The sequence below is a fragment of the Lutra lutra genome, chromosome 15, assembly GCF_902655055.1.
Source record: "Lutra lutra chromosome 15, mLutLut1.2, whole genome shotgun sequence".
NCBI classification, from domain to species: Eukaryota; Metazoa; Chordata; class Mammalia; order Carnivora; family Mustelidae; genus Lutra; species Lutra lutra.
In genome coordinates, this window is record NC_062292.1 from 16,913,581 (window position 1) to 16,940,196 (window position 26,616).

The 26,616-nt window shown below is 35.4% G+C and overlaps 1 protein-coding gene across 1 annotated transcript in view; it reads left to right on the plus strand.

Moving 5' to 3' along the window:
* XPR1 (xenotropic and polytropic retrovirus receptor 1) overlaps positions 1-26,616 on the plus strand; it is a 221,149-nt gene that overhangs the window by 165,584 nt on the left and 28,949 nt on the right. Inside the window, exons 8-11 of the mRNA XM_047704526.1 lie at positions 1,878-2,068; positions 2,282-2,461; positions 8,085-8,256; positions 9,329-9,523. Coding sequence (XP_047560482.1) covers positions 1,878-2,068; positions 2,282-2,461; positions 8,085-8,256; positions 9,329-9,523 — 738 coding nt within the window. The remainder of the gene's footprint in view (positions 1-1,877; positions 2,069-2,281; positions 2,462-8,084; positions 8,257-9,328; positions 9,524-26,616) is intronic.

The following is a 26,616-nucleotide window of genomic DNA, read 5'->3' on the forward strand; positions in this document are numbered from 1 at the left end:
TAGTACCTAATTAGTACAGATTAGGCAGTCAGTACTGCCTCTTATTCTCTTTTGTCAGGTGAGTTTTTCCTTCTTGACATTCTTGGAGAAGGTGATCATTTTTCTATTTGTAGAATTGCAGCAGTTCTTTTCTTAGGTCTCTGATTGAGTTTGCAGGTGTTTAGAATGATTTCAAAGCTATCTCAGTGAATTTCTGGGACCAAAAAAACTACGGTCTCCTCCTCTGCCATCTTTGAGTCTTTGGTCATATTAATCTTCTTGACAAACTCATGAGAATTGATATTATCACCATTGACCAATAAGGAAACGGAGATATGAAAAAATAAAATAATTTTATCTCGAGTAGCTATGATTTGAATTCTGGTCTACAGTATTTGACTCCAAAATAAAGGCTTTTTCTACCCTGTTATTTTTAAATTATTAAATATGCTATGTACTATAGAGAATATAAATTTAAGAAGTAAGTAGTTATTTAAATTAAGGATAAGATAGTATATAATTAAATTTCAAATGAGTCTAATAAATAATTTTGTGGTTATATAGAAAACTGAGAAATCTTTAGCCAAATTGAAATATTTGGCACATAGTGGGTTCAAAATGAAACAATGATTCAATAAATTTATGAATAGGTAATGATTTGGCTTTTAATATTAAGTAGAATGTGAATTGGTGGAAAGAAGGTGCAAGGCCATTTTAGGTATGGGGCAACATAAGCCAATATGAAAAAGCAAATTTGTGAAAGACTAATAAAATTCATCAGGAGATAAGAATTAATGTTTAAAAAAGAGCACTGTAGGTTAAGGAAGAGTGAGTTGGAGACCAGATTGTGGTGAAGAACTTAACTTACAAGGCTATGGTGTTTGAACATTGTAGCTATTAGAGTACTACTGAGTAATAGTGGTTACTGAACATTTTTATGGGTATACGGACAATAGAATGTAATGGTTAAGACTGTAGGGTTTGGGGTACCTGGGTGGCTCAGTGGGTTAAGGGACTGCCTTCGGCTCAGGTCATGATCTTGGAGTCCCAGGATTGAGTTCCGCATCAGGCTCCGTGCTCTGCACGGAGTCTGCTTCTCCCTCTAACCCTCCCCCTCTCTCATGCTCTCTCTATCATTCTCTCTCTCAAATAATAAATAAATAAATATTAAAAAAAAAAAAAAAGACCCTGTGGGGTTTGGAGCAGAACTGTCTGAGTTAAAATCCTGGTTCTGCCCTCTACTTGTTTGGTAATCCTGAGCAAATTAGCCTCTCTGTGCTGTAATTTCCTCACCAGTGAAAGGGGGATAATAGTTTTTAACTCATAGAACCAGTGGGAGGATTAAATGAATTTTTACATGTAAAAATAGAGAAGAATCCTTAGCACATAGTAAGCATTCTATAAATACTAACTGTTACCATTAATATGACATTACCTTGTTCACTTGCTTTTACTTTCAATTGCTTTCATGCATACCATGTCTTAATTTTCACAGCAACTCTATGAGAGAAGTATTACTATAATCAGTTTAATAAGAGAGAGAGCAAAGCCAGGGAAGTTATATCATGCCGGAAATACTTAGCTGACAGAACTGATCTTTTGGTTCTAAACAATTTTGCTCTTATTCTCTATAATCTAAGAAACTAATGGAACAATGGACTAACGTGCCAAAAGTCAAGTGTTAGGAAAATTATTCTGGTGAAATTTTGCAGAGTGAAATAAAAAAGGGAAAGAATCTGGAAGCAAGTTTCTCATGCTCTTGAGATGATCTAGGCTTAGGTTTTATTTGTAAAAAACTTTTTATGCCAAAGACTGTGTCATTGAGTATTAAGAAAAAAGACAGCTAGAGGAGACATTATGAATTTTCTAACTCACCAATTAATTGATTTTTTTTTCAGCTGTATTTAAACTTGAAACAGATAGAAGTATATGGCCCTTGATAAGAATCTATCGAGGTGGCTTTCTCCTGATTGAATTCCTTTTTCTACTGGGCATCAACACATATGGTTGGAGACAGGCTGGAGTGAATCATGTGCTCATCTTTGAACTTAATCCAAGAAGCAATTTGTCTCATCAGCATCTTTTTGAGGTAATCAAAGCAAGAGACAAAGTCCCATGAATTTATTTCACATTAGCTTTATATAGCTGTTTTCGTGGATACTGAAATCCACCTTCTACTTGAAGAAGATTATTGACATAATATCTAAACATTTATCCTACCTTTGTTTTATTAAAGATGTATCTGAGTAATGGTAAAGATAAAAATAACAATTTTCTCTTTGTCTTTCCCATCCTTCATCAGATTGCTGGATTCCTTGGGATATTGTGGTGCCTGAGCCTTCTGGCATGCTTCTTTGCTCCAATTAGTGTCATCCCCACATATGTGTATCCACTTGTCCTTTACGGATTTATGGTTTTCTTTCTCATCAACCCCACCAAAACTTTCTATTACAAGTCGCGGTTTTGGCTGCTTAAACTGCTGGTAAGTCCAGAAATTTGTCTACCACTTTTAGAGTGGCATATTGGTCATTGGCTTCCTCCAGGTGGAAACCCAGTCTGCTGTACTGTACAACTCCAGAAGGCGTGGTTCACTTCATAGTCTATGTGAGTGGTGCTCTAGAGCCAGGGGCGTAGAATATAGTGTAATTGGTACACCTTATATTGTACTGTGCAGTGGCCCTGGGAAAAACACTCATGCATTTTTTTTCCTCCTAAAAAAGAGGATGAAGTGTCCAGATATGAAATGATTTTGCAAATTAATAATAATTAATTCATGATCAATTTAAGTACTTTTAAATACAAATTATTTAACCAGTTGTGATAATATGTAGAACTCTTTGAATTTCTTTTTTTAGAAGTGGTGAAACTATTATTTTCCTGTAAATTGATAGTAGTAGTGAACCATTTTTATTGTACAAAAGATTAGTTCTCTAAAATCAGTAAGAATATCTTACCAGATTGACATCTTTAATTGAGAAACTGATTTTGATTATTGTTTATAATAAATTGCATTTCTTTTTCCACTTTACCTACTTCTTAATGATCTCAAAATCATACAGTGTCAGCAATAGTATATAGAATTTCTTGCAAAAATAGCTACTGTTATTTTTTGTGATAGTGTAAATATAGCTCGGGGAAGGACTTTTGCTTACTCCTGAGTTAAACCAGCTCTATTTTCAAAAGTAATCAGGAATGCTCTCCTGTACTTATTTCTTAGGTTGTGAATGACAACTAACAGTAAAGTGAAGATTAGTTATTAAACTAACTAGACTGTACACATACTTTCAGAATTCTTATAGTTATTGTCTTACTTTTTTTTTTACCTTAGAAAGTATACTGCCTTGAAAATTGTAGTTTTAACTTCTTTTCCCTTTTATATGGCCATTAAGTTTAGCAGAGGTTTTTTTTGTTCTTACCAGTACATTTCCTATATCTAGCATTAAATTTTTTTAAATCTGAAGACATAAATTATGGCTTTCCTATTAAAAAACATAGTAAGCACACAAGTAAAGAGCTAGTTTTGTTATAGTACAGGTTAAGTATGTATAGCAATCAGGAAAAGAAAATGGCCCAGATCTCCTTGATTTTTTTTTCCCCTAAGTTGATTATTATTTATTTTTATTTCTTATTTCTTCCAGTGGCATTTTTATCACAAATTGAGAATATCCCTCTTTTTCTCCAGTTTCATTAAATATAATAAATAAAAGAGCAAATCCCTATTAAGTATAGCACCACTAGGCCTAACTTTGGGTCTAAGTGTGGAACTTAGATGTACAAGGTATTTTGAAAAGTGTGAAATCACCTTGCATATATTTGGTCATCATTTAGAAAACATGTTTTTAAAGGACTTTTTTTATGACAGAAAAATTTGAACCAGTTTTTTTGAAATTTATATTAAAAATAAATCATGTCCAGTTAGTACCATATTAGATCACCTTTTTATTTTGAGAGCATTTGTCATTTTATTGCTAGATTTTGTAGAATTGTAAAACTTATTTGCATAAATATGTAGTATTCTTCTGGTTAGAAGGAAATAACTTTAAGATTATAAATACCTATTATCTTCTGCCTCAACTATTGTGAAATCTCTATATAGTTATTTTGAAATGAGGTCTGAAAGACTCAGAAAACTCAGACGTTAATATGGTTTGCATTATTGCAATAACAGAATAATATCATTGTGTACATTGTGTATAAAGTGAGCATTTCCCCAGTGCATCCTTCTCTGTTTAAATAGTAAGCTATGATTCATGCATGACCAGTTAGTCTTATTAGCAGAACGATTCCCCATTGAGTAGACGTTTATCGATGCATCTGCTGTGTGCTAATAAATGAGGACTTATTGATGGAATAGGTTGGCAGTGATAATATAATAAGGAATAACAGAATAGTAAAATGCACCATCAGAAGCAGTGAAATGACAAAGAAGCACTATGGTTTGTTATATTTGTAATAATAATTGTATACAGGAAAAATGTTATTTATAGAGCATCTTAATATTAATTGGCCTATTAACTTATTTTAATTCAGATCTTACTGAGGAAACTTAACCTGAGACTTATATCTAGTGAATTAACAAAAATATTTCCACCCTAGTTATATTTCTCTTTTTTAAAAGCCTCATCATAAAGTAAAAGTATATTTCCTTCTTTTTTTTCCTTTAATTTGCAGTGGAAAAGAATACATATCACTTAGCCATAGTGGTAGGCACTTGATGTCATTTATAATCATATTTAAATCTGAATCTATGGAATTTATATGCTATAAATCTCCACCAAAAAGCTAAAAAAATTTTATTAGAAATTCATTTATTTTGATACTTACATGTCAAATTAGTAGTTTATTTGTATTAATTAGGTCATAAATCTCTGCAGATCTGTATTTATCCTAATTGGAAATCCAACTGGGAAACATAAGCAATGGCTCAGATTTTCTTTAAAAAAAAAAAATTATTCTAAAAGGCTACTTAACGTATTTTTTTTTAAGATTTATTGATTTATTTTAGAGAAAGAGGAAGAGAGTTGGGGGGGAAAGGGGCAGAAGGAGAGAGTCCTAAGCAGAATCTAATCTGAGCATAGAGCCCAATGTGGAGCTCCATCCTAGGATCCCAAGATCATGACCTGACCCAAAACCAAGAGTCAGATGCTAAACCAACTGAGTCACCCAGGCGTCTCAAAGCTACTTGAAGTTTTTAAATTAAAGTCCTTTCCTATATAATTTGGAAATTGATTTTTCCAATAATTTCTTTTGTTTTATAGTAAAGTGTTTACACATGTCTCTACTGTGAGAATAGAGAGGTATTCTCATTAAATAGTGCACTTTTCTGGACATTTTTATGTGCTAATTTATTTCATCCTTTAATAACCATAAGGTTGGTTCTATCAATCAACATTTTATAAATGAGGAAACTCAATTTCAAAGGAGTTAAATGCATAGCCAGTAAGTAATGGAGATGGAACTGAGCCTAGGCAGTCTGGTTCTACAATCCATACTCTTAACCACTGCCATTTAACAGTGAGACCTGATAGTGACCTTACCTAAGGTGTTTAACTTTGTTCTAGTGGTTCAAATTAAAGAATATAAAAATCAAAGAGTGTGATTATTCACAAACCTCTAAAAGTAGAAATTAAACTTCATTTCCTTAACTATCTGCTTTAACTTAGAAAATGATGTTAGCGCATATCCTTTGTAATACCTTATTAGTGGCTTTTTGTGTATGTGGGTAAAACACCAGATTTTTTTGAATTGTTGCTAGCTTTCTTAATACTGTTACCCAGTGAATCATTATCATTTTAATCAAAATCACAATGTAGAAGTTGGAAGCCCTTAGCCAGAATTAGAACAGAAAGAGAATTCTCTTTACTCCAAAAAGGGAATTCAGATAAATATAAGAAGAATTTGAGTATGTGTAAATGTCAGGAGTTCAGTATGATCTGTTTATTTTCTACCCCCCTCACCTCTACCCTATCTCTGACAGAGCTACTTGCTCTCCCTTCTTTGTATTTCTAGGATATTTTGTGTATCTATCTGTAATAGCACTTAATACACAGTGCTGTCATTATGTCTTTAGGTACCTATTTACCCAACCAGACTTTGGTTCCTTGAGAGTAGAAACTATGTTTTATTTTTCTCTGTACTTCCACAATGGCTGACATTTGGTAATAATTAATCTTTGTTAAATGTTGTATAACTATAATAATATTGATTCCTTCCTTAGTTGTATTATACCAACATTTACTATCCCCTCCTTTTTTCCTTTTTTCACTTTCTCTTTTCTGTATATTTTCCCTTCCAGTTTCTATTTTCATGGCATTCCCTTTCTTTTGTAATCCCATTTCCCTATCTCTTAGTGCATTCTCCTCCTTTTCTGCTCTTAAGGAGGTTTTCTTTATTAGCAACTTTTGAGGCTGGATTTGGCAGATTATGAGAGGGATGGTAGCCTGTCTCATGTCCACAAGAAATTTGCTCTATGCTATCGTTTTCATGAAAGTCCATGACTAGGGATTGAGTTAGATTTCCTGATCCTTTTGATGTTATATCTTGAATTATCCTCTTGTTCTCTCTCTTTGAATCTTTAAAGTCTGCTCTGCACCCCAGAGTTTCTTAAAATACTATATAAACTGGTACCAGAACCTCTTCATGCCTAGTTAACTAAGATCTCAACCACTAAGCCCCACCCCTTACCCCACTCCCCCAAAAAAATTTATGGTTGCAAATGATATAGCTTCTCTCTCTGGGTTATTGTACAACTTATTAAAAGAGCAAGAGAATGATCAAGAAATTGAGCCATGGACTCAAAATATATCAGCTCCAGAAAATATTGCAAAGCCTGTACTATGCCCTGAAGATATCTGGACTAATTTCCAAAGACCCAGTCCAATACCTTTCATAGATAGTTGGTGTCCAGGATGGGTTCATAATATAGCCATTTATCTCCATCAAATAATAAAGAGAAATGTTTACAAAACAAATAGAAAGAACCAGCCAAGTGTGAGGGGAAAGAGCCATTAGTCTCCCATGCTTAATATGTATACTAAATGAATATAGCTAGATGGTAAGAGAGCTGTAATTTTAATTTCTCAAAACTGCTGCTCTGTGAGAATTCCTTGTATTAGGAGTTCATTTTTACCTGTTTGAGATAGAAAGGGTCTGACAGGTTGAGAGTAAAAGCTGCCTTCATCCCATCTTCACTTTCCTTAGGGCCTCTCAAGGCATTCTGCACAATTGGAGCCTGTTTCTAATGGTTACATTAGTATCTAAGTCTTCCTTTCTTTGCAATGCCAGATTTCCCTTTGCATTGCTAAACAGTCTTCCACAGAATAGGTCAGGATGAGTTTGTTCATCTGTAAAAGGTCATCTGTAAAAGGGGGATATGAATAGTATCAGGCTCATAGAATTGCTTTAGTTAATGGATTATGAAAAATACATTATGAGAAAAACATATAACATGGATTAGTACACAGTAAATATAATCTGAATTCATTTGACATTGTTTTATAACAGTGGGGATATGATTTGATGATTTTTATGGCATAATTTCAAGATAAATACCATTATTAACAAGGCATTAGTGAATTAAAAGTGACTTTGATTTAGAGAATAGGCAGGCATGCTTCAGGTGATGTACTATTCTTCCTTTCCTCTCCCTTGTAGGCAAAGAAGAGCTTTGTATTCAGTTAGGTAAGCTCTCATCGCAGCTAAGATGGGAGGATATTCCAGAAATTATCATAGCACATGGGTCCCTAGCAAAATTTACCCTAGAGCCTAACACTAGACATCCTCTCTGTGCTTCCATCTTCTGCCACCCTCTGCTTTCAGCTTCAACTCTTCCCACCCTCTCTGCTTTCTATTTTCTAACTATAGCTATTCATGCCTTCTCTATCCTACTTCAATTTCCTTTCTTGGCTATCTATTCAACTCATTCCCTTCACTACTAATGCTCAACCTAGCCACTGTTGCCAGGTCCCTCCCTGTGTTAGTGATTGGTTCATTGGTTTCCATTTTATCAGCTAAAATAATCATGCTGCATGGTCAGACAAAAATTAGAGAAATTTAATATGAATTTTCTTGTTTCTGTGTTTTTAAATTTTTTTTCATTCCCCCAGTTTCGAGTATTTACGGCCCCCTTCCATAAAGTAGGCTTTGCTGATTTCTGGCTGGCCGATCAGCTGAACAGCCTGTCAGTGATATTGATGGACCTGGAATATATGATCTGCTTCTACAGTTTTGAGCTCAAATGGGATGAAAGTGGGGGCCTGTTGCCAAATAATTCAGAAGGTAGGGTATGAATGTGCGTCCGTACCTCTCAACTGCCAACGTAAATCAAGAAATATTGGGAATGAGAAATTTAAGATCATGGTGAAAACTCATCCAATAATATTATAAACTTAATTAAATGTATTTGGCACTCTTTTAGCAATCTCTTTATCTGATACAATTTGGCTCTTAAATTATGTTATGATTTTAGCCATCCATTTGCCAAGAGATTTGCAACTTACACTTAAAAGAATTCTAAAACCAAAAAAAAAAAAAAAAAAAATCTAGTACATTGGTAGTTATATCACGAATGCTTTAATGCCAACAGTTTCCATCACAGTATTGCTTTATTATGAGCAAAAATACTGATTATTTAGAGTTAGATCACATGCTTTGAGAAAGTCATCATGTACTGTTTTTTAATTCTTACTAGGGATCTTGTTTTTTCTTCTGGCTCTTTTCCCCACGCTTGGTGTATGCCAGGAGTTCAAATTATTAAGGAATTTTGCCTTAATGTCAAAGACCAAATTTAGACAGATTATGTAACCTCTAATAAAAGTTAATAAAGCCAATGGCAACACATTTTCATTGATTGCCAGCAGACCACAACTCTGTTGCAGTGTGATCACACTATAATGCATCCTCAGAATTTGAAGAAAATTTGATTTGCCAACTCCATTCTTCTCATTTAAAAATATAAACTCTGCTCTTCATTAAAAAAGGGTGGAGTAGAGCGTGTATAACCCATTGCCATAAATTATGGAACTAATATTTTTCCCTTAATTAGTGTACTCATCTTCTAATTTTCCTATAGTTTTATCACATTGCAAAGAAAGTGATTCAGAACAGGTAGTCTGAAATATGAGAGGGCAGATTTTCCCTATAGGTTCACCCTATGGAATTACCTTCTTTCCTTGGCTTATCTATCACTAAAAAGTTTGAGAACGTAGTTGTTGCAAAAAAGAAAGAGATTCTGAAACACAGGATTCTTGCTTTTAGGGACTTTTGATAGTGGTTATAATATATAATGAAATGATCTGAACAGGTTATTCTCTTAAATTACAATTTTTTTTCTCTTTTGAAATCTTCACAGAACCCGAAATTTGCCACAAATACTCGTATGGCGTGCGGGCCATTGTTCAGTGCGTTCCCGCGTGGCTTCGTTTCATCCAGTGCCTGCGCCGGTATCGGGACACAAAGAGGGCCTTCCCTCACTTGGTCAATGCTGGGAAGTACTCCACAACTTTCTTCACTGTCACGTTTGCAGCCCTGTACAGCACTCACAAAGGTATTCTGTGACTGCGAAGAGATCTTTTAAAACCCGAAGATTTTTCACTACTTATATCTGTTTCTTACTCTGGTTGCTCTTCCATTTGTCATGCTCTTTTTTTCCATTGAAGTTGGAATCCCCTCACTTATACTACTTTGTTCTTGAACACAATTTTAGTCTCATTCTAGTACTTACTAACATGTACCGCCAAAAAGAGTCAAAGTCATCCAGAAGAGGAAGGATTTGTGATAATGTGTAAAATCCTGATTATGTTTAATTGTGCTCTATCTTAGACACCTTGGGCTTTCATTTGGTTTTTTAGACCCTTGTTCATTACTGAGGTTGGAAAATGCTAGGTGAAAAAGATTCCCTCTGGCAATCATGTATATTTTTAATCGCATTCCTTCACCAAGTAGTAAGGATTGTTTCCAGCCCATTTAACTGCAAATTGAGTTCTCTGATCTCTCTAGTTTCTTATCTCCATAGCAACCAGTTATTACTTGAGACTGCTCTTCTGTTGGGAGGAGAAAAAAGCTTTTAGGTTCTGAGCCACATGCATTCAGTCCTTTTGAATTTTTAACCTTTTTCCAAGAACTGTCAATCAAACCTCTTGCTTGCTTTTACTAAAATGCATTCTGTCTTTGTCTATTTAAGTCAGCTATCAGCCCACCCCTTTGAGGTTGCACCCTCATCTGTGGGTGGTAAAGAAGTGTTACTTATTGAAATTATTATAATTATTTTTTAATACTTAAGTAAATTTTTTTCAGTGACTTTTTTGAATTGAAATACTGTATTTTAGGAGCCTTAACTAGTAGCTCCTAGCTACTTAGCTAAAGTATGTCTGATGGTCTTGAAAGCCTGGGGTACTGGTGTTTTTGTGAGGCTTGCAGTTTGGTCTAGTAGAACACTTTTTAGCATACTTCCACTTTTTGCAGCAGATTCTGCAGTTACAGTAATATTGATAATGCAGCCAATAATTTTATCATTATGTAGGCATTCTGATTAAACGATATAATTTAACTAAGTGCTTCCGTGAGAGAAACACATCCTGAAAGCTCCCATAATTTTAACTCTTGCTAAGGAATGCTATTCTTTAGTCTGGGCAAGCATCATGATTCACAAGGTTGTCACTAGACAATTTATAAGTGAGACAACTGATTTGATACATGGTACCTTATGCCTTAAGGGCCCTTTAGTTTTCTCCCATGCTGGGTAACAAAGTGGTTTTGGTTGAATATTTTAGGATATAAGTTATCTTTAACTATACTGATACTATTCAGGATGAAGCAGAAAATCTGAATTCCTCAAATCTGTGCCAGCTTCACATTTAATAACCTAAAGCTAGAAGCATGGTTTGGATTGTATTGTGATCTTCAGACTTTTTTTTGTGCTCACATATTCCTTCAAAGAATTTTTAAAACTATATTATTATCATTTTTATTTTATTAAACTATTATTTAAACTATATTCTCTGACATTTTTAAATTTATGTCTGAAATTTTTATCTTAAGTTTATTTTTTTTTAAGATTTTATTTATTTATTTGACAAAGAGATCACAAGTAGGCAGAGAGGCAGGCAGAGGGAAAGGGGGAAGCAGGCTCCCCACTGAGCAGAGAGCCCAATGTGGGGCTCGATTCCAGGACCCTGAGATCATGACCTGAGCCAAAGGCAGAGGCTTAACCCACTGAGCCACCAAGGCGCCCCTCATCTTAAGTTTAAATAATTTCCTAAAATGTAGTTTACATTATATTTTAAATATTCAAAAACAATTTTTAAATATTTTTTAAGATATATTTATTTGACAGGGTAGGGGGAGGGCAGAAACTGTGTCTCGAGCGGACTGCGCTGAGCAAAGAGCTGGACAAGGTTCAGTCTCACAACCCTGAGATCATGACCTGAACCAAAACCAAACTGAACAATTAACTGACTGAGCCACCTGGGTGCCCCTTAAATATTCACATTTTATTTTATTTTGTTTATTTTTAAAGATTTTATTTATTTATTTGACAGAGAGAAAGGGCACAAGCAGGGTGAGAGGCAGGCAGAGGGAGAGGGAGAAGCAGGCTCCCTGCTGAGTAGGGAGCCCGATGTGCGGCTCAATCCCAGGACCCCGGGATCATGACATGATCTGAAGGCAGATACCACTGACTGAGCCACCCAGGTGCCCAGATACTCACATTTTAAAATAAAGCTGCTAACCATTTTTATTAAGCGTATCCAGGTAATCTAAATATAAAAGCATGATACTTACCATGGTTTATTGTTTTAAAAATAAAGCAACTTGGGGCGCCTGGGTGCTTCACTCAGTTTAGCATCTAATTCTTGATTTCAGCTCAGTTCCTGATCCCAGGGTCATAGGATGGAGCCCCAGCATCGTGCTCGACACTCAGCATGGAGTCTGCTTGTTCTTCTCCCTCTGATCTTCTTCCTGCTCCCCCCACTCCCACTCTCTGGCTCTCAAATAAATGAATAAATAAAATCTTTTAAAAACGTGGAGCAACTCTGACACAAATTTTACATCTCTTTTCCTTGAACTTTTTTTTTTTTTAAAGATTTTATTTATTTATGTGTCAGAGAGAGTGAGCACAGGCAGACAGAGTGGCAGGCAGAGGCAGAGGGAGAAGCAGGCTCCCTGCTGAGCAGGGAGCCCGATGCGGGACTCAATCCCAGGACGCTGGGATCACGACCTGAGCCGAAGGCAGCCGCTTAACCAACTGAGCCACCCAGGCGTCCCTGAACTTTGTTTTAGTGTTATGTATTTTATGTTTTAATGACTTTAGTCTGATATATATATATATACACACACATATATATATATATGTAAATTGAAATTAAGTTACTGATCTCCTGTTACTAGAAGATACTGAGAGATTTTTCTTCCTGTGTTATAATCATCATTACCCTGATTATTATTTATAGCTGGTCAAAGTAACATTACAAATGTATTATAAATTTTAATAATTATCACATAAACATTTCTTATTGAGAAAAATTTATGTTACTATTTCATTTTTCAGTTTTTATAGAAGTAAACTCTGAGAAGCCTTGTTAAATAGCCATATATGTGAGAATGCAAGTTTTATTGTTGCAGTGTCACTCAATATTTAGGTAAATCCTCAGTTATACACAAAAGTTGCATTGTGGTCCATCATCATTAATTATTTTTATTGTTTTATCAAGTTCTCTTACCGAAAGCAAAAAGTTGAAAATAAACTGAAGAAAGTAAAGAATTAAACAAACTAAATGGAAAAACGATTTGTTGATCACTAGAATCATTCACTTTCTTTGTTTACAGTGAGTATACCAAGAAGCTTGAGTTGAGTAGGACTATAGGATGTTTAATTTCAGATGTTCCTTGGTTAGCTCAGCATGCTCGAGAAACAATTAGGAAAATTGTTTTTTCTTGTGAGGATTAAATAAGGTATAGTGTACATGGAATCACCTTAGAAACTCTAACTTGCTATACAAATGGAATTTATCATTAAATGAAATAGAATTTTCTTTGCTGTCTAGAGCTGGTATAGGTATGACTTCCATAAGGAGAATCTTTTTAGGAGAAGCCCTTATGATCCCTTGGGTGAGGGCGTGGTACTGGACAAGTATCAGTTAGCAATGTGTTGGCTTTTTGTTCATGTAACACAGATATTTACTCACTAAACTTGATTCATATCTCACAGTCAAATTTTTTAAAAGCAAGCATTTTTTAGAGGGACCATTGGTTATATATCTTAATTGGTTATATATCTATAAAATATTAAAAAAACTTTGTATTGCTGACACAGTAAATCTTTCTGTCACTTTTTTTTTTTCCCCAAAAAAGCCTAAAACAGAGAGGAAAAAATTGGAAAGACAAGTCAGGGACAGTTGAGTGATGGTCAAAAGTAGAATTTGATTTCTGTTGTTTTATTGGATAGTGTTCCAAGAGAAAAGGTATCAGAAAACATACACATTAGAAATAATCCTTGAGCCAGAAAAATAGGTTCTGTATAGGTAACGGGGTAGATATTTTTCTATCGAATTTATAAGTGTTATGATGATAAATTTTATGAGGAGAGGAAAGCATAGAAGATGGTGAGGTAACCTTGTTCAGATTCAGGAGTCTGAGTCGTTTCAGAGAACTAACAAGAGTTACTATAGTAACTGCATTATTGGGGGCATTTCTGAGGTTGTTTCAAAGGTTGTCTATGCTGCATGATTTGTAAAACTGGAAACACAAGGGTTACCTCTGTACCTAGAATCATTTTTTTTTAACAGCGAAGGAGGGACTTAGACCCATTTTAGAGAAACTAATTATAATATTTCTGCTAGCCCTTGCTTGTTATAGTAAGGAGACACATTTTTAAAAATTCCATATATTTTACTTTCCATCATTAATTTTAGACACAAAAGAATTTAGCTAGCAGCCAATCTCCGTATCTTAAGAATTCACATTTCATTACAAGCCTAAATTTGAAGCCAACTCCTACAAGTTTTTTTGTTGGAATTAGGATTGGAGGAGACAGGAAAGTGTTTTGAATGTTTTTTGTGTGTCCTTGAGGTTCCTTGGCTTTGTCAAGAAAAAGCCTGTGGGAGGTACAATAATAGAAAAAGCCATTGTGTTATTTCTGACCCGTTGATGGGGGACCCAAAGAGCACTTCATTAGACTTTCTGTTTTTCATTTATAGTTTCCAACATTCTAAAATATTTATAAATTCTCAGTGGATTTTGCTCTTTGTTTTTCTCTAAATCTATAGAAAAAAACCTTATTTTAAAAATACTGAATATTTTACTTTAAACTTTTTTATTAGCATTTGCTAACAAGCATTTGCTATTAGACTTTAAAAAATACTTGGAAAATCAGAGATATTCTCTACTCATTTAAAAGCTGAGTTCATTTATGTTTGTTTGCTTGGTTGTTTTCCAGTGCCCTGAGCCCTTCTAGATCCCTTCTTGTTTAACAGTCTGTAAGGGGTGTTGTGCCCCCTAATGAGGATTCCTCAGCAGTAGTGCAGTGCCTTCAGTGCAAATAGTCATTTCATTGTTTTGAGTGAGTACACATAGTCCCGAAGTGCTTCCTCTCTGGGGAATGGTCAGTATGTACCTCTGTTTCTACCCTGAATAATAAGCTGTTATGCCAGAATTTCCAAATTTTAGCCTTGTTATATTATAATAGAAACACTAATTTTTTTCTAATTCTCTAGGGAAACTTTTATTTCATTAACTTTTTTTTAAACATACACACAAATTTTAAAAATGACTCATTTGGATAAATGCTTTCACTTTTGGCATATTATTAAAAGTAGCTCAAATCTTTAACCCTTTTGAAACTTGATATATTCTGCTGTAACCATTCTCTAGCCTAACTAATCCACACAAGAAATAGACTTTTTTAAAAAAATTCATTATTTGCCAATATTGGTTTAAATTCTGCTGATGGTAAAATCAATCAAATGTGATATTGTATGTTACTGATTATTAATTTCACTTATATACATATTTCTCAAGAAGCTTTATCTACTTGGCATTATACTAATTTTAAATGGTTTTATAAATATAAACCAACAATCCCATTTGTACTTCATCTTAAATTGCTTTAAAAATACTAATTATAGCTTTGAATAAATTAAATTTCCTTTGAAATCTTCTTTGTCATGTTAAAAAAAACTTTAAAAAAACCACCACATATCCTTATACCCTGATATCATTTTTGTTGTCTTTTCTGTAGTCATCTTTGTTTTCTTAATTGCTTATACAACTGATTCATGTAGTTTGGTAGCATTTCTATATAAATTATGTTGCTTTGAAGAATTCATTTACAAAGTGTAAAGTTTAAAAATAATCTGTTTATTGCTTAGAAACTGAGAAAGAGGCTCTGTGATGTTTCAAATATGTTGAACATTATGAATTCAACTTATGGAACAATTTTATCTAATTGGAAAGGAATTTAAAGACAATTGCTTGCAAACAGAATTTTTAACTTTTATTTCAGTTATATGTAATTTTACATGAGAACATTGTTGGCAAGTGTAAAAATCAATGGAAACTACTGTGTCTAAATATTCTCAGCAGAAGAAAAAAGAGGCAAATGTATTATTGGAAATGAATTCTAGCTTTTTTCTTGAATAGCAGATTATATATGAATCTATTTCCTTCAGAGTATTATAGTATAATACAATAAGTTTACTAATCAGCTATTACTACATAATAAGTCACCCCAATACTGAGTAACTTAAAACAGCAGTAATTTATTCTCAATTATGCATCTGTGGGTCAGCTGGGAATTGATGGAACTAGGCTGGACTCAGCTGGACAGCTCTGTTTTAGGCCACTGTTCCTGCTGGGCTTTTGGCTCTTCCCTGCAGGTTTGGTTTGGGTCTGTCCTATGTGTTTCAACTTGGGGTCCCAACTAAAGAGGCAGTAGTTACCGCCAAGGAAAACTCCTCACGTGGTACTAGCAGAAACAATTCCTATTGCATAAACATTGTAAGCCTCTGCTTGCTTCGTATCTGCTAACCTCCTACTGGCTGAATCAGCAAGTCATATGTTCAGGCCCAAAGGCTCATTCTGCTCATTCTGAAGCCAAAGCAAATTATTAAACACAACATCAATGGGGTAAGACATGAGAGAGGGGTATTGGGAGTGGGGGTGGGGAGGTGGTGAATATTTTTAAACTGTAATCTAATCAATCCACAACACAAATCAATTTTAACTGATTTTTTTAATTGGAAAAGGATATAAGTAGTTCTAAGAGTAATTAAACTTGGCTAATAAACAAATGGAAAGTGTTCTACTTCACTGATAGTAAAAGAAATGCAAGATGAAATATTTAATCAAAGAAGTGATGATGCTTATTGCTAGCAAGAATGTAGAGATGAACACTCATTCTGTTCATAGAGTATAAATGGGTAAGCAGTTTGGTAATTCTACCAATAGTCTTAAAATCATTCATACCTTTTGACCTAGTAACACCCTTTCTGTAACGTTTTCCTGACAAAGTAATAAAGAGACGTGGGTAGAAATGAACTTACATTTACAATATTATATAGTAAACTGAAATAATCTAATAAGTGTCCACCAATAGGAAAATAATATGGCACATGGAATATTATATTGTGGCTTGTCAAAAGTAATGCAAAGCACCTACAAAGAGTAGATGAAGAGGGGCGCCTGGGTGGCTCAGTGGGTTAAAGCCTCTGCCTTCAGCTCAGGTCATAATCCCAGGGTCCTGGGATCAAGCCCCGAATCGGGCTCTCTGCCCAGCAGGGAGCCTGCCTGCCCCCGTCTCTCTGCCTGCCTCTCTGGCTACCTGTGATCTCTGTCTGTCAAATAAAATAAATAAAATCTTAAAAAAAAAAAAAGAGTAGATGAAGAATAATCATATTATTAGAAGCTAATATTTATTGAATATTTCTATGGGTCAAACACTCTTTTAAGCACTTAACATGTGTTGACTCTTTTTATCTTCACAGCAGCCTTATGAGGTATTAGCATCAGAGGTGAACAGTATTTAAGGGTGCAAAAGCACATTTTATTCAGGAACTATTGAGGTTAGAAGAAAAGAGATCTCGTTAAGAGAACTAGGCTCAATTATGAGTGTAGGAACAAACAAATGAGGATTTATAGCCAAGGAGAAAGGTAGGGGTCAGTGGATGAAAAATTACTAAAAGGAAACATCAGGGGTGAGGGAGGATTCTGGTTAAACTAACTTGACAGGATTCGTGCTAAGGGAAGACCAGAATGATTAGATGAAGGGTGGAGGATAAAGAATCTGATATATTGGATGATTAGATATTGAGGGCAGGGTTTCCTCTCAAAACTGACTAAGATTCTTGCTACAACTGGGTGTTGTAGGTAGGCTTGACAAGAAGAGACACCAAGTTTGGGGCCTAGAGAGCACTAGAGGTAGGTTAAGGAGAGAGTCTTTATCAGAGGTGAGCACTTGATCATCATTTTACAGAGGAGGGCATTGAAAACAGAGAGGTTAAGTTACTTGCCAAAGTCATACACCTATAAAGTGGAAGAAGCTAGGTTATGAATCTGAATACAAACAGTGTAGCTCCAAAATCAAGTAGCTATTGGGTGGCAAAGATAGGATTCATACCCAGGTCTTGTGAGGATTTTTTATTCTACCATACTGCCTTCTAAGTTTATAGAATGCTCTGAGATCTTCCCAAAGATTAAATGTTAAATGTTAAACTCGTGGTAGACAAAGGCAGAAAGATCAGATAGAGCAGTGTGCTATTCCTACGTGTGCCAAATAAATTTATGTTTGAGAAAGCACAAAGGTACGTTGTGGTAGAATAATTCAAACAATTCTTTTAAGAGAGTACGCTCATTTTCTGATCTTTTGGTCCTAATGACCACACTCATGGAAAGCCAAAGACATTGCCAGGCACTGGCTATTTCACATTAATAGTCACAGGCTTTTCTTAGTAGGAGCAATATGGAGTCAGCCCAAATATGTAAATAATTTCTCTCTGCCAGAAAATTGAAAGTCATTCTTGAATTAGAGGGAAGCAAGCACTAACATATTAGTGTTATTTGGAGTTACAGGAAAATAGTTTGACATGAATAATTTACTTAGAATTGTATTCTTTGTTCAGGTCTTCAAATTCACTTCTTAAGCAGTACCTGAGGTAATTAGGTATTTGTTGAAGCTCACTCACCATTTTCTTAATATATATGGTTAATAAACAAGGAATGTTGCCAGCATGCTTCTTAGAATGTAGTGAGCAAAATATGAAAAGAAAGCCTTATGAGCTTATACTTGGTTTCATTGGTGCTTTGAATAAGGTATAAGATATGGTTTTCATGGAAATTTTTAAAGGAATTTTTCTTACATTAAAAGCAGTATTTTCTTCACATATTAAAAAAAATAGTGCTGGTACTTAATAGCATGGAAAATAAAGTATCTACCTACTGTTTAAATATTACATGGATGTGTTGCATTTCTTTGTTTCTGGTCATGTGGGATTTTCAGAGCTGCCTATAAATATTTTTTAGTTGCTTCTGAATAATAACCTCAGGCATAATTTTCTTTAAAGGCAGAATTGTACTGCTTGCAACTATTTTATCCCTACTCTCCTTAAAGGAAATGAACATCTACCAAACAAAGTGGAATACTAAAGACTACCCAATTTCACAGCTGGTATGGAAAAGACTGAATTCCTGAGGAAAGATGAACTGAAAGTCTAGGGTCTGTTGTATAATCTTCCTCTTCCTTCTCAGTTGTGAATACACAAACAGTCCCTGACTTACCAAGGTTCAACCTAATGATTTTTCAACTTTTTGATGATGTGAAACCAATACTCATTCAGTAGAAACCATACTTCACGTTCTAAATTTTGATCTCTTCCTAGGCTAGCGATATGTAGTAAGATACAGTCATGATGCTGGGCAGTAGCAGCAGCCACAGCTCCCAGTCAGCAACGCAATCACAAGGGTAATTGACCAACACACTTAGAATCATTCTGTTTGTCACTTTCAGTGTAGTGTTCACTTACATGACATATCCAGCACTGTATTATAAAACAGGCTTTGTGTTAGATGATTTTGCCTAACTGTAGGCTAATACAAGTGTTCTGAGCACATTAGATTAAGGTGTATTGAATTCATTCTCAACTCATCATGTTTTTTTTACCATAGGTTTATTGGGGTATAACCCCATCATAAGTCTAGGAAGATCTGTATGACTAAGTATATTTCCTTCCTCAAGAACTGGGGGAAAAAAAAATGATTTCAACAGATACTTAAAATCAGTTTTTTTTAAATCTTTCCTTAAACCATCTGTTGCAGAAAGTAGAGAAAGTTAAACCTCCTTGAGAGATACATCCATTTCTGCTCAATTTCATGAAGTCCTCTGCCAGAAAGGATTTCAAAAGCACCATCTTAGTGAAAGGCGCTATTTTGTCTGAGAGAGAGAGAACATGGGTTTGGAGCTAGATACAGTAAGACGAGGTTAACTTAGCCACTTATTTATTATGTTACCCTGAGAAAGTGACTCCACTTCTTTGAGTTGGAGGTTAGTAAAATTGAGATAATTCCTGGGGCGCCTGGGTGGCTCAGTGGGTTAAGCCGCTGCCTTCGGCTCAGGTCATGATCTCAGAGTCCTGGGATCGAGCCCCACATCGGGCTCTCTGCTCAGCAGGAAGCCTGCTTCCTCCTCTCTCTCTGCCTGCCTCTCTGCCTGCTTGTGATCTCTCTGTCAAATAAATAAATAAAATCTTTAAAAAAAAAAAATTGAGATAATTCCTACCTCATAAATTTATTATGAGAATTAAATTGTATAAGTATACTACAACTGATGGTAATTGGTTATTGGTATCCTTTCCCATGATCTATAATAAAGTGTGAAAAAACTCCTGCAAAATATTAGGAAAGGGGTTTTAACTGTAGACCTAGAAGAATTAAAAATAATTATGAGTAGGTATCTGAATAAAATGGACAGTTTATTTTTATGAAATTGTAAATTAGCAACCCTAATCAAAAATTAGGGTCTGCCTTTGGCTCAAGTCATGATCCCAGACTCCTGGGATCAAGTCCCACATCCCTGCATGGGCTCTCTGTTTAGCAGGGAGCCTGCTCCTCCCTCTCCCTCTGCCTGCTGTTCCCCCTACTTGTGCGCACTCTCTCTCTGTGTCAAATAAATAAACAAAATATTTTTTTAAAAAAAGCATAATTCAGAGAAAGATATTCCTCAGTCTTACATATGAATATACCAGAAAAATTTCTAATAACATTAGAAGCTAGAACCCACCAGAATGTTAAAAGAATAATACGCTATGACTAAGATATTTTAGGGATGATTTACCATCACTTACACTGGAGGAGAAGCCATGTGATCATCTCAGTAAATGCCAGACACATTGACTAATTTAAAAAGATACAATATATGTAAGGTTACATCCTAAATACAGCGAGTACTATATTTTTTATACACACATACACACATACCTATCATGAGCAAAGGTGAAATATTAGAGACATTCTCATTAAAATCTGGACTAACATAGGGTATCTGCCATCATCACTATTATTTAACATTTAACATTTATCAGACCATTACCCTTATGTAAAAAAATGAAAAAAAGTAAGAATATTTTAAAAAAAATTTTTTAAAGATTTTATTTATTTATTTGACAAACACATATCACAAGTAGGCAGAGAGAGGGGAAGCAGGCTCCCGCTGAGCAGAGAACCCTATGCGGGCCTCAATCCCAGGACCCTGAGATCACGACCTGAGCTGAAGGCAGAGGCTTAACCCACTGAGCCACCTAGGCACCCCTATTAAAATTGTTTAAAGCATGAATAAAAATATATCAATATTTATAAATATGTTAAGTGATCTCATTTTATTTGCCTTTTTAGGAAATTTTTATGGTAAATGTGCAATTTTTTATAAACAGGAAAACCATTATTTTCATTTAAAAATTAAAAGGGTGTTGGCCTTGACCATATTTCTTAATGTGGTCTTTTTTTTTTTGCTTCTTGTATTTTATTCTAATAGAGCTATTTGCCACTATGTAGCTTCTTGGCACTCATGATTTCGTTTTGAATCTGAATCTGAATCTGAATCTGAATCTGAATCAGATTGATTGATTGATTTATAAATAAGTCAGGAAGGTTATTTTGCCTGCCGCAGGTCACATGGCAGTAAGTAGCAAAACCAGAATTCTTAGTCTCTGGATCCATTCCTTTTTACACTCTGGAAAGTTTTATTGCCAACAAGGCAGCAAAATGTAATGCTCTGATTCTCAAGCTTTGGTAAGTATATGAATCACCATGGATTATTACTTAAAAATACTTAATTCTTGGGCCCACTTTCAGTCTAATTCAGTAGGATTAGGGTGATGACCCCAAAGTTTGCCTTTTTAATGTGTGTCTCATGATGCTTCTACTGAACACACTTAAGTAAATAGTGAAATAAAAAGAATAGAGATTTCAAATGGATATGGTGTTACGCAAATATGTAAACTACTAAGTTTTAGTACTGCTTCCTCCTACTGTACTACTTGTAAGATCTTAGACAGCCAAGCAATGAATGGTAGGGAAGCATAGAACATACTGAATGAGAGCATGGGCTTTACATTATAGCACCTTGAACATGTTGCCTGATGATAACAGTCCCTACTTCATAAGAATGTTCTAAGGGAAGTTCCTTAAGGAGAAAAAAGAATGCAGGGCAGAGACAGACTAAAAGTGTTAGTCTAACGGAAGTTTCAACAACAAACAACACTCAAGAAAAAAGTACCAAGGGTTCTTTACTGACAAAAAGATTTTGTTTTCCCCATCAGCTTTTATTCTGCTTCAAGTCATTAGAGACTACTTAAACTTTTTATCTTTAAATCTCAAAGTGTATTGATGACTCCAATTGATGAGATAGTTCCTGAATTAAATATTTGAATAGATGTTTCAGAAGTACTGGTAAAGTTTGAAATAATACAGGCTATACTCCTAATATCTAATTTGAAAGAAAAGGTATCAAATGAAAATTTCTATAAAAAGGCATTACAGTCTTGGACTGTTTCATGCTGAGACTAAGAATTGTTTCAGATGGCATTTTTAGATCTGGTATGTTAAACTAGTATAGAATGTTGGCAACTTGTGTGAAAAATGGTGGAAAAGATTTTGGCATTCCCTCTCCATGCATGCCTCCTATTATATATATCCTCATGTTTTTTTAGATCTGTTAATTAACCATAATGTGGAATATATATTATTATTTTTTACATTTCTAGGTTCATTTTTGTGATCTATATTTTTTATCCAGCTCTAATTACTGTATACATCTGTTATGGCTGCTGAAATCTTACCCAATCTTATTTCCATTTATGTATATATATGTATTTATTTATTTACTTATTTATTTAGGCTTTGTACCTTTAATAAGAAAAAGAAATATATGGAGCTCAAGAACACTGTGTTTCATGTGTCTCTAGGTCAAGGTTTGAGGATACATGACAGACCTAGCAAACAGGACATATATAAACAGAAACAGTCATCGTTACAGACTTAAAAACTAGTGCCCAGCACAGTTAAATCTCCATTTCCTCATCACTCAGCGGCATGTTAGGGATTCCTCAACTGATGGGGAACAGACCTCTAGATTCTGAACACTTCAAGGTGCCCTCCAGCACATCCACCTCCAGCAGAACTTGGTGCATCTCCCTCAGGAATTTCTCATCATGTTCATACCCTTCAGTCAGCCCCCTGGGCACCTCCACCAGATGTAAGGTATCCGCCGCCCCCAGAAGCAACGCCCATTCTACCTCGGGTATCATACATGCCGGAAAGTCCGGGTTGAACTCCATGGGGTTGATGGAGACCTCTGTGGCCTGCCAGGCCAGCGGGGTTTTGTTAGGGACTGGAGCTTGGTTTCCCTATTCCGCCCAGGAGACGGGCGTGAGACTTTTATTTCTATTTTTAATTGACTGTAATTTTAGCTTGTGTTTACGACTTAATTTTTTTCAGTTCAATTAAGAAAAAAGTGCCTGGGTGCCTGGGTGGCTCAGTGGTTAAGCCTCTGCCTTCGGCTTGGGTCATGATCCCGGGTTCTGGGATCCAGCCCTGTGTCGGGCTCTTTGCTCAGCAGGGAGCCTGCTTCCCGCTCTCTCTGCCTGCCTCTCTGCCTACTTGTTATCTGCCAAATAAGTAAATAAAATCTTTAAAAAAAAAAAATAACAGAAAAAGAGGAAAAAAGTTCCTGCCCATGTGAATGTACTACCTGAAGCTTTCTTACAGCTTCAGAAAACAAGCACCTGAGATATTGTCAAAAATTTACAGAATCCTTCTTCTCTTTGTAAAGTGATTATGGTAGATAGCATTCCATTTAGTTAAATCATGTCTCTTTGCAGGAGAAAAGGCAGAAACACATAATTAAAGTAATTTTTTTAATTCAATTTAATTAATATTTACTGTATTATTAGTTTAAGAGGTGGAATTTAGTGATTCATCAGTTGCATAAAACACCCAGTGCTCATGATTCCAAGAGCCCTCCTTAATGTCCACCGGCCATTTACCTCATCCATCCCCACCTCCCCTCTAGCAACCTTCAGTTTGTTTCCTATAGTTGAGTCTCTTGTAAGAGTTTGCCTCCTTTTCTGCTTTCATACTTTATTTTTCCTTCCATTCCCCTATGTTTGTCTGTTTTGTTTCTTAAGTTCCACATCTGAGTAAAATCATGGTATTTGTCTTTCTCTGACTGACTTATTTTTCTTAGCATAATACCCTCTGGTTCCATCAAGGTCATTGCAAATGGCACAATTTCATTCTTTTTGATGGCTGAGTAATATTCCATGAAGCACATAATTTTATCCACTCCAGAATTATTGTTATTTGGTGGAAAAACTAAAGGATTTGGGAAAGGCAGCAAGCAATCTTTAATAATCACTGAAGAGATCATTTTATTATTGATGGGCCAGTACATAAGAATTGTACATGGGTGCCTATGTGGCTTAGTCGGGTAAGCATCTGCCTTCAGCTCAGGTCATGATCACAGGGTCCTGGGATGAAGCCCTGCATTGGGCTCCCTCCTTGTCAGGGACCCTACTTCTTCCTCTCCGTCTGCTGCTCCCCCTGCTTGTGCTTGCTCTCTCTCTCTCAACTAAATAAACAAAATCCTTAAAAAAATATTTACAAATAGTAAATTGAATATAAATACAATTTAGTAATTGAATTGCCTTCTTCTGTCATATCTATTTTATTCAACACTTAAAAAACACCTAGAGAGTGTTAGTCTGTGTTTGGTGCTAGAAATGTGTAGATGAACACAATATATCTTGCCTTTAAGACATTCTCCTTTTTTTTCTCTTGGAGCTCCCAGTTTAATAAGGGAGAACAATAAAATAGAACATAAAAAGTGTAGTAATACTGTATTATCAGTCTTGTGTAAAGTACTGAGGTGGTTCACAAGAGGGAGTAGTTAACTCAGGGTTTTGAGGAACAGCCAATTTTTATTTTTTTTAATTAAACTTTTTATTTTGAGATAATTATGGATTTGCAGTTGTTAGAAATAATGGAGATCCTGTATACCCTTCACACAGGTTCTCTAATGATAACATATTACACAAGTATAGTACAATATCACAGCCAGGATATTGACATTGGTACAGTCTAGTATAGAAGGTTTCCATCACCATAAGGATCCCTCATGTTACCTTTGTATATCACACTGTCTTCCCTCCTGCCCCCACTTTCTCCCGAGCCCCTGACATCATTAATATCTTCTCCATTTAATAATTTTGTCATTTCAAGAATGTTCTATAAATGTGATCATATAGTCCTGTAACCTTTTGAGGTCTGCTTTTTTCATTTAGCATAATTCTCTGGAGATTCATTCAGGTTGTGGAATGAATTAAATTTGTGCCTTTTTATTGCTAAGTAGTATTCCATGGTATGGATGGAGGTACTTTAGTTTAACCATTCACCCACTGAATGACATTTGTGTTGTTTCCAAATTCAGACTGTTAGGAAGATAGCTGCTATAAACATTCATATACAGATTTTTAAAAGATTTTATTTATTTATTTGACAGACAGAGATCACAAGTAGGCAGAGAGGCAGGCAGAAAGAGAGAGGGGGAAGCAGGCTCCCCGGTGAGCAGGGAGCCGATGTGGGGCTTGATCCTAGAACCCTGGGATCATGACCTGAGTCGAAGGCAGAGGCTTTAACCCAGACGCCCCTCATATACAGATTTTTGATGGATATAAATTATCATAGCTCTGCCATAAATCCCCAAGAGTGCAATTGCTGGTTGGTGTGGTAGCTGCATGTTTAGTTTTTTTGTTTTTTGGTTTTTTGTGGGGGTTTTTTTAAGAATTTTTTTTTTTTTTTAATTTGACAGAGATCACAAGTAGGCAGAGAGGCAGGCAGAGAAAGAGGAGGAAGAGGAGAAAGAGGCTTCCTGCCAAGCAGAGAGCCCTATGCGGGGCTCGATCCCAGGACCCTGGGATCATGACCCAAGCTGAAAGCAGAGGCTTTAACCCACTGAGCCACCCAGGCACCCTGCATGTTTAGTTTTTTAATAAAAACTGCCAAACTATTTTCAGCGGTTGTACCATTTTCCATTCTTACCAGCAGTGTATGAGTGGTCTGGTTTCTCCTGGCCAGCCTTTGATGATGTCACTTTTTAAAATTTTAGCCATTCTGATACGTATGTAGTGAATATCTAACTGGTTTTAATTCTGTTGAACATCTTTTCATGTGCTTATTTGCCTTCTGTATATCCTCTTCAGTAAAATGTCTTTTCATGTCTTTGGCTCATTTTTGAGTTGTATTGTCTGGTTCTTTATTGAATTATTGTTTTTTAAAATATATTTTAGATACAAGCACTTTGTTGGATAATGTTTATAAGTATTTTCTCCCAGTCTCCAGCTTTTCTTTTTTCTTATTTTTAGTGATTAATGGACTTGAGATTTTAGTATAGTTTTAGATTTGTTGAGTAATGGAGCAGATAGTACCTAGAGTTCCCTATAACTGCCCTACCCATCCCACCTCACTCTCATAGTTACCCCTTTTATTAACATCTTGCATTAGTGTGGTATATTTGTTACAATTAATGAGCCAATATTGATAAATTATTATTGACAATAGTCTGTAGCTTATATTAATATTCATTTGTTTGTGTTTTAGAGTTCTGTGGGTTTTGACAAATGCATAATACCACATATCCACCATAACAGTTTCATATGGGATAGTTTCATTATCTTAAACATTTCCTATGCTTCACCTATTTGTCCCTCTTTTTCCTCTTTACTCCCTGTGAGCAACTACTGATCTTACTATTTCTATAGATGTGCCTTTTCCAGAATGTAGAGTCCAGTAATTCACCAGTTGCATATAACACCCAGCCCTCATCACATCACGTGCTCTCCTTAATGTCCTTCACCCAGTTACCCCTTCCCCCATCTACCTCCCTTCCAGCAACCCTCAGTTTGTTTCCTATAGTTAAGACTCTCTCATGGTTTGCCTCTTTCTCTGATTTCTTTCCATTCTCTTTTTCCTCCCATCACCTACGATCTTCTGCACTGTTTCTTGTATATGTGTACCCTTTTCAGACTGATTCCTTTCACTTAGCAATAGGCCTGTAAGGTTCTTTAGGTTTCTTTTCATGTTTTGATAGCACATTTCTTT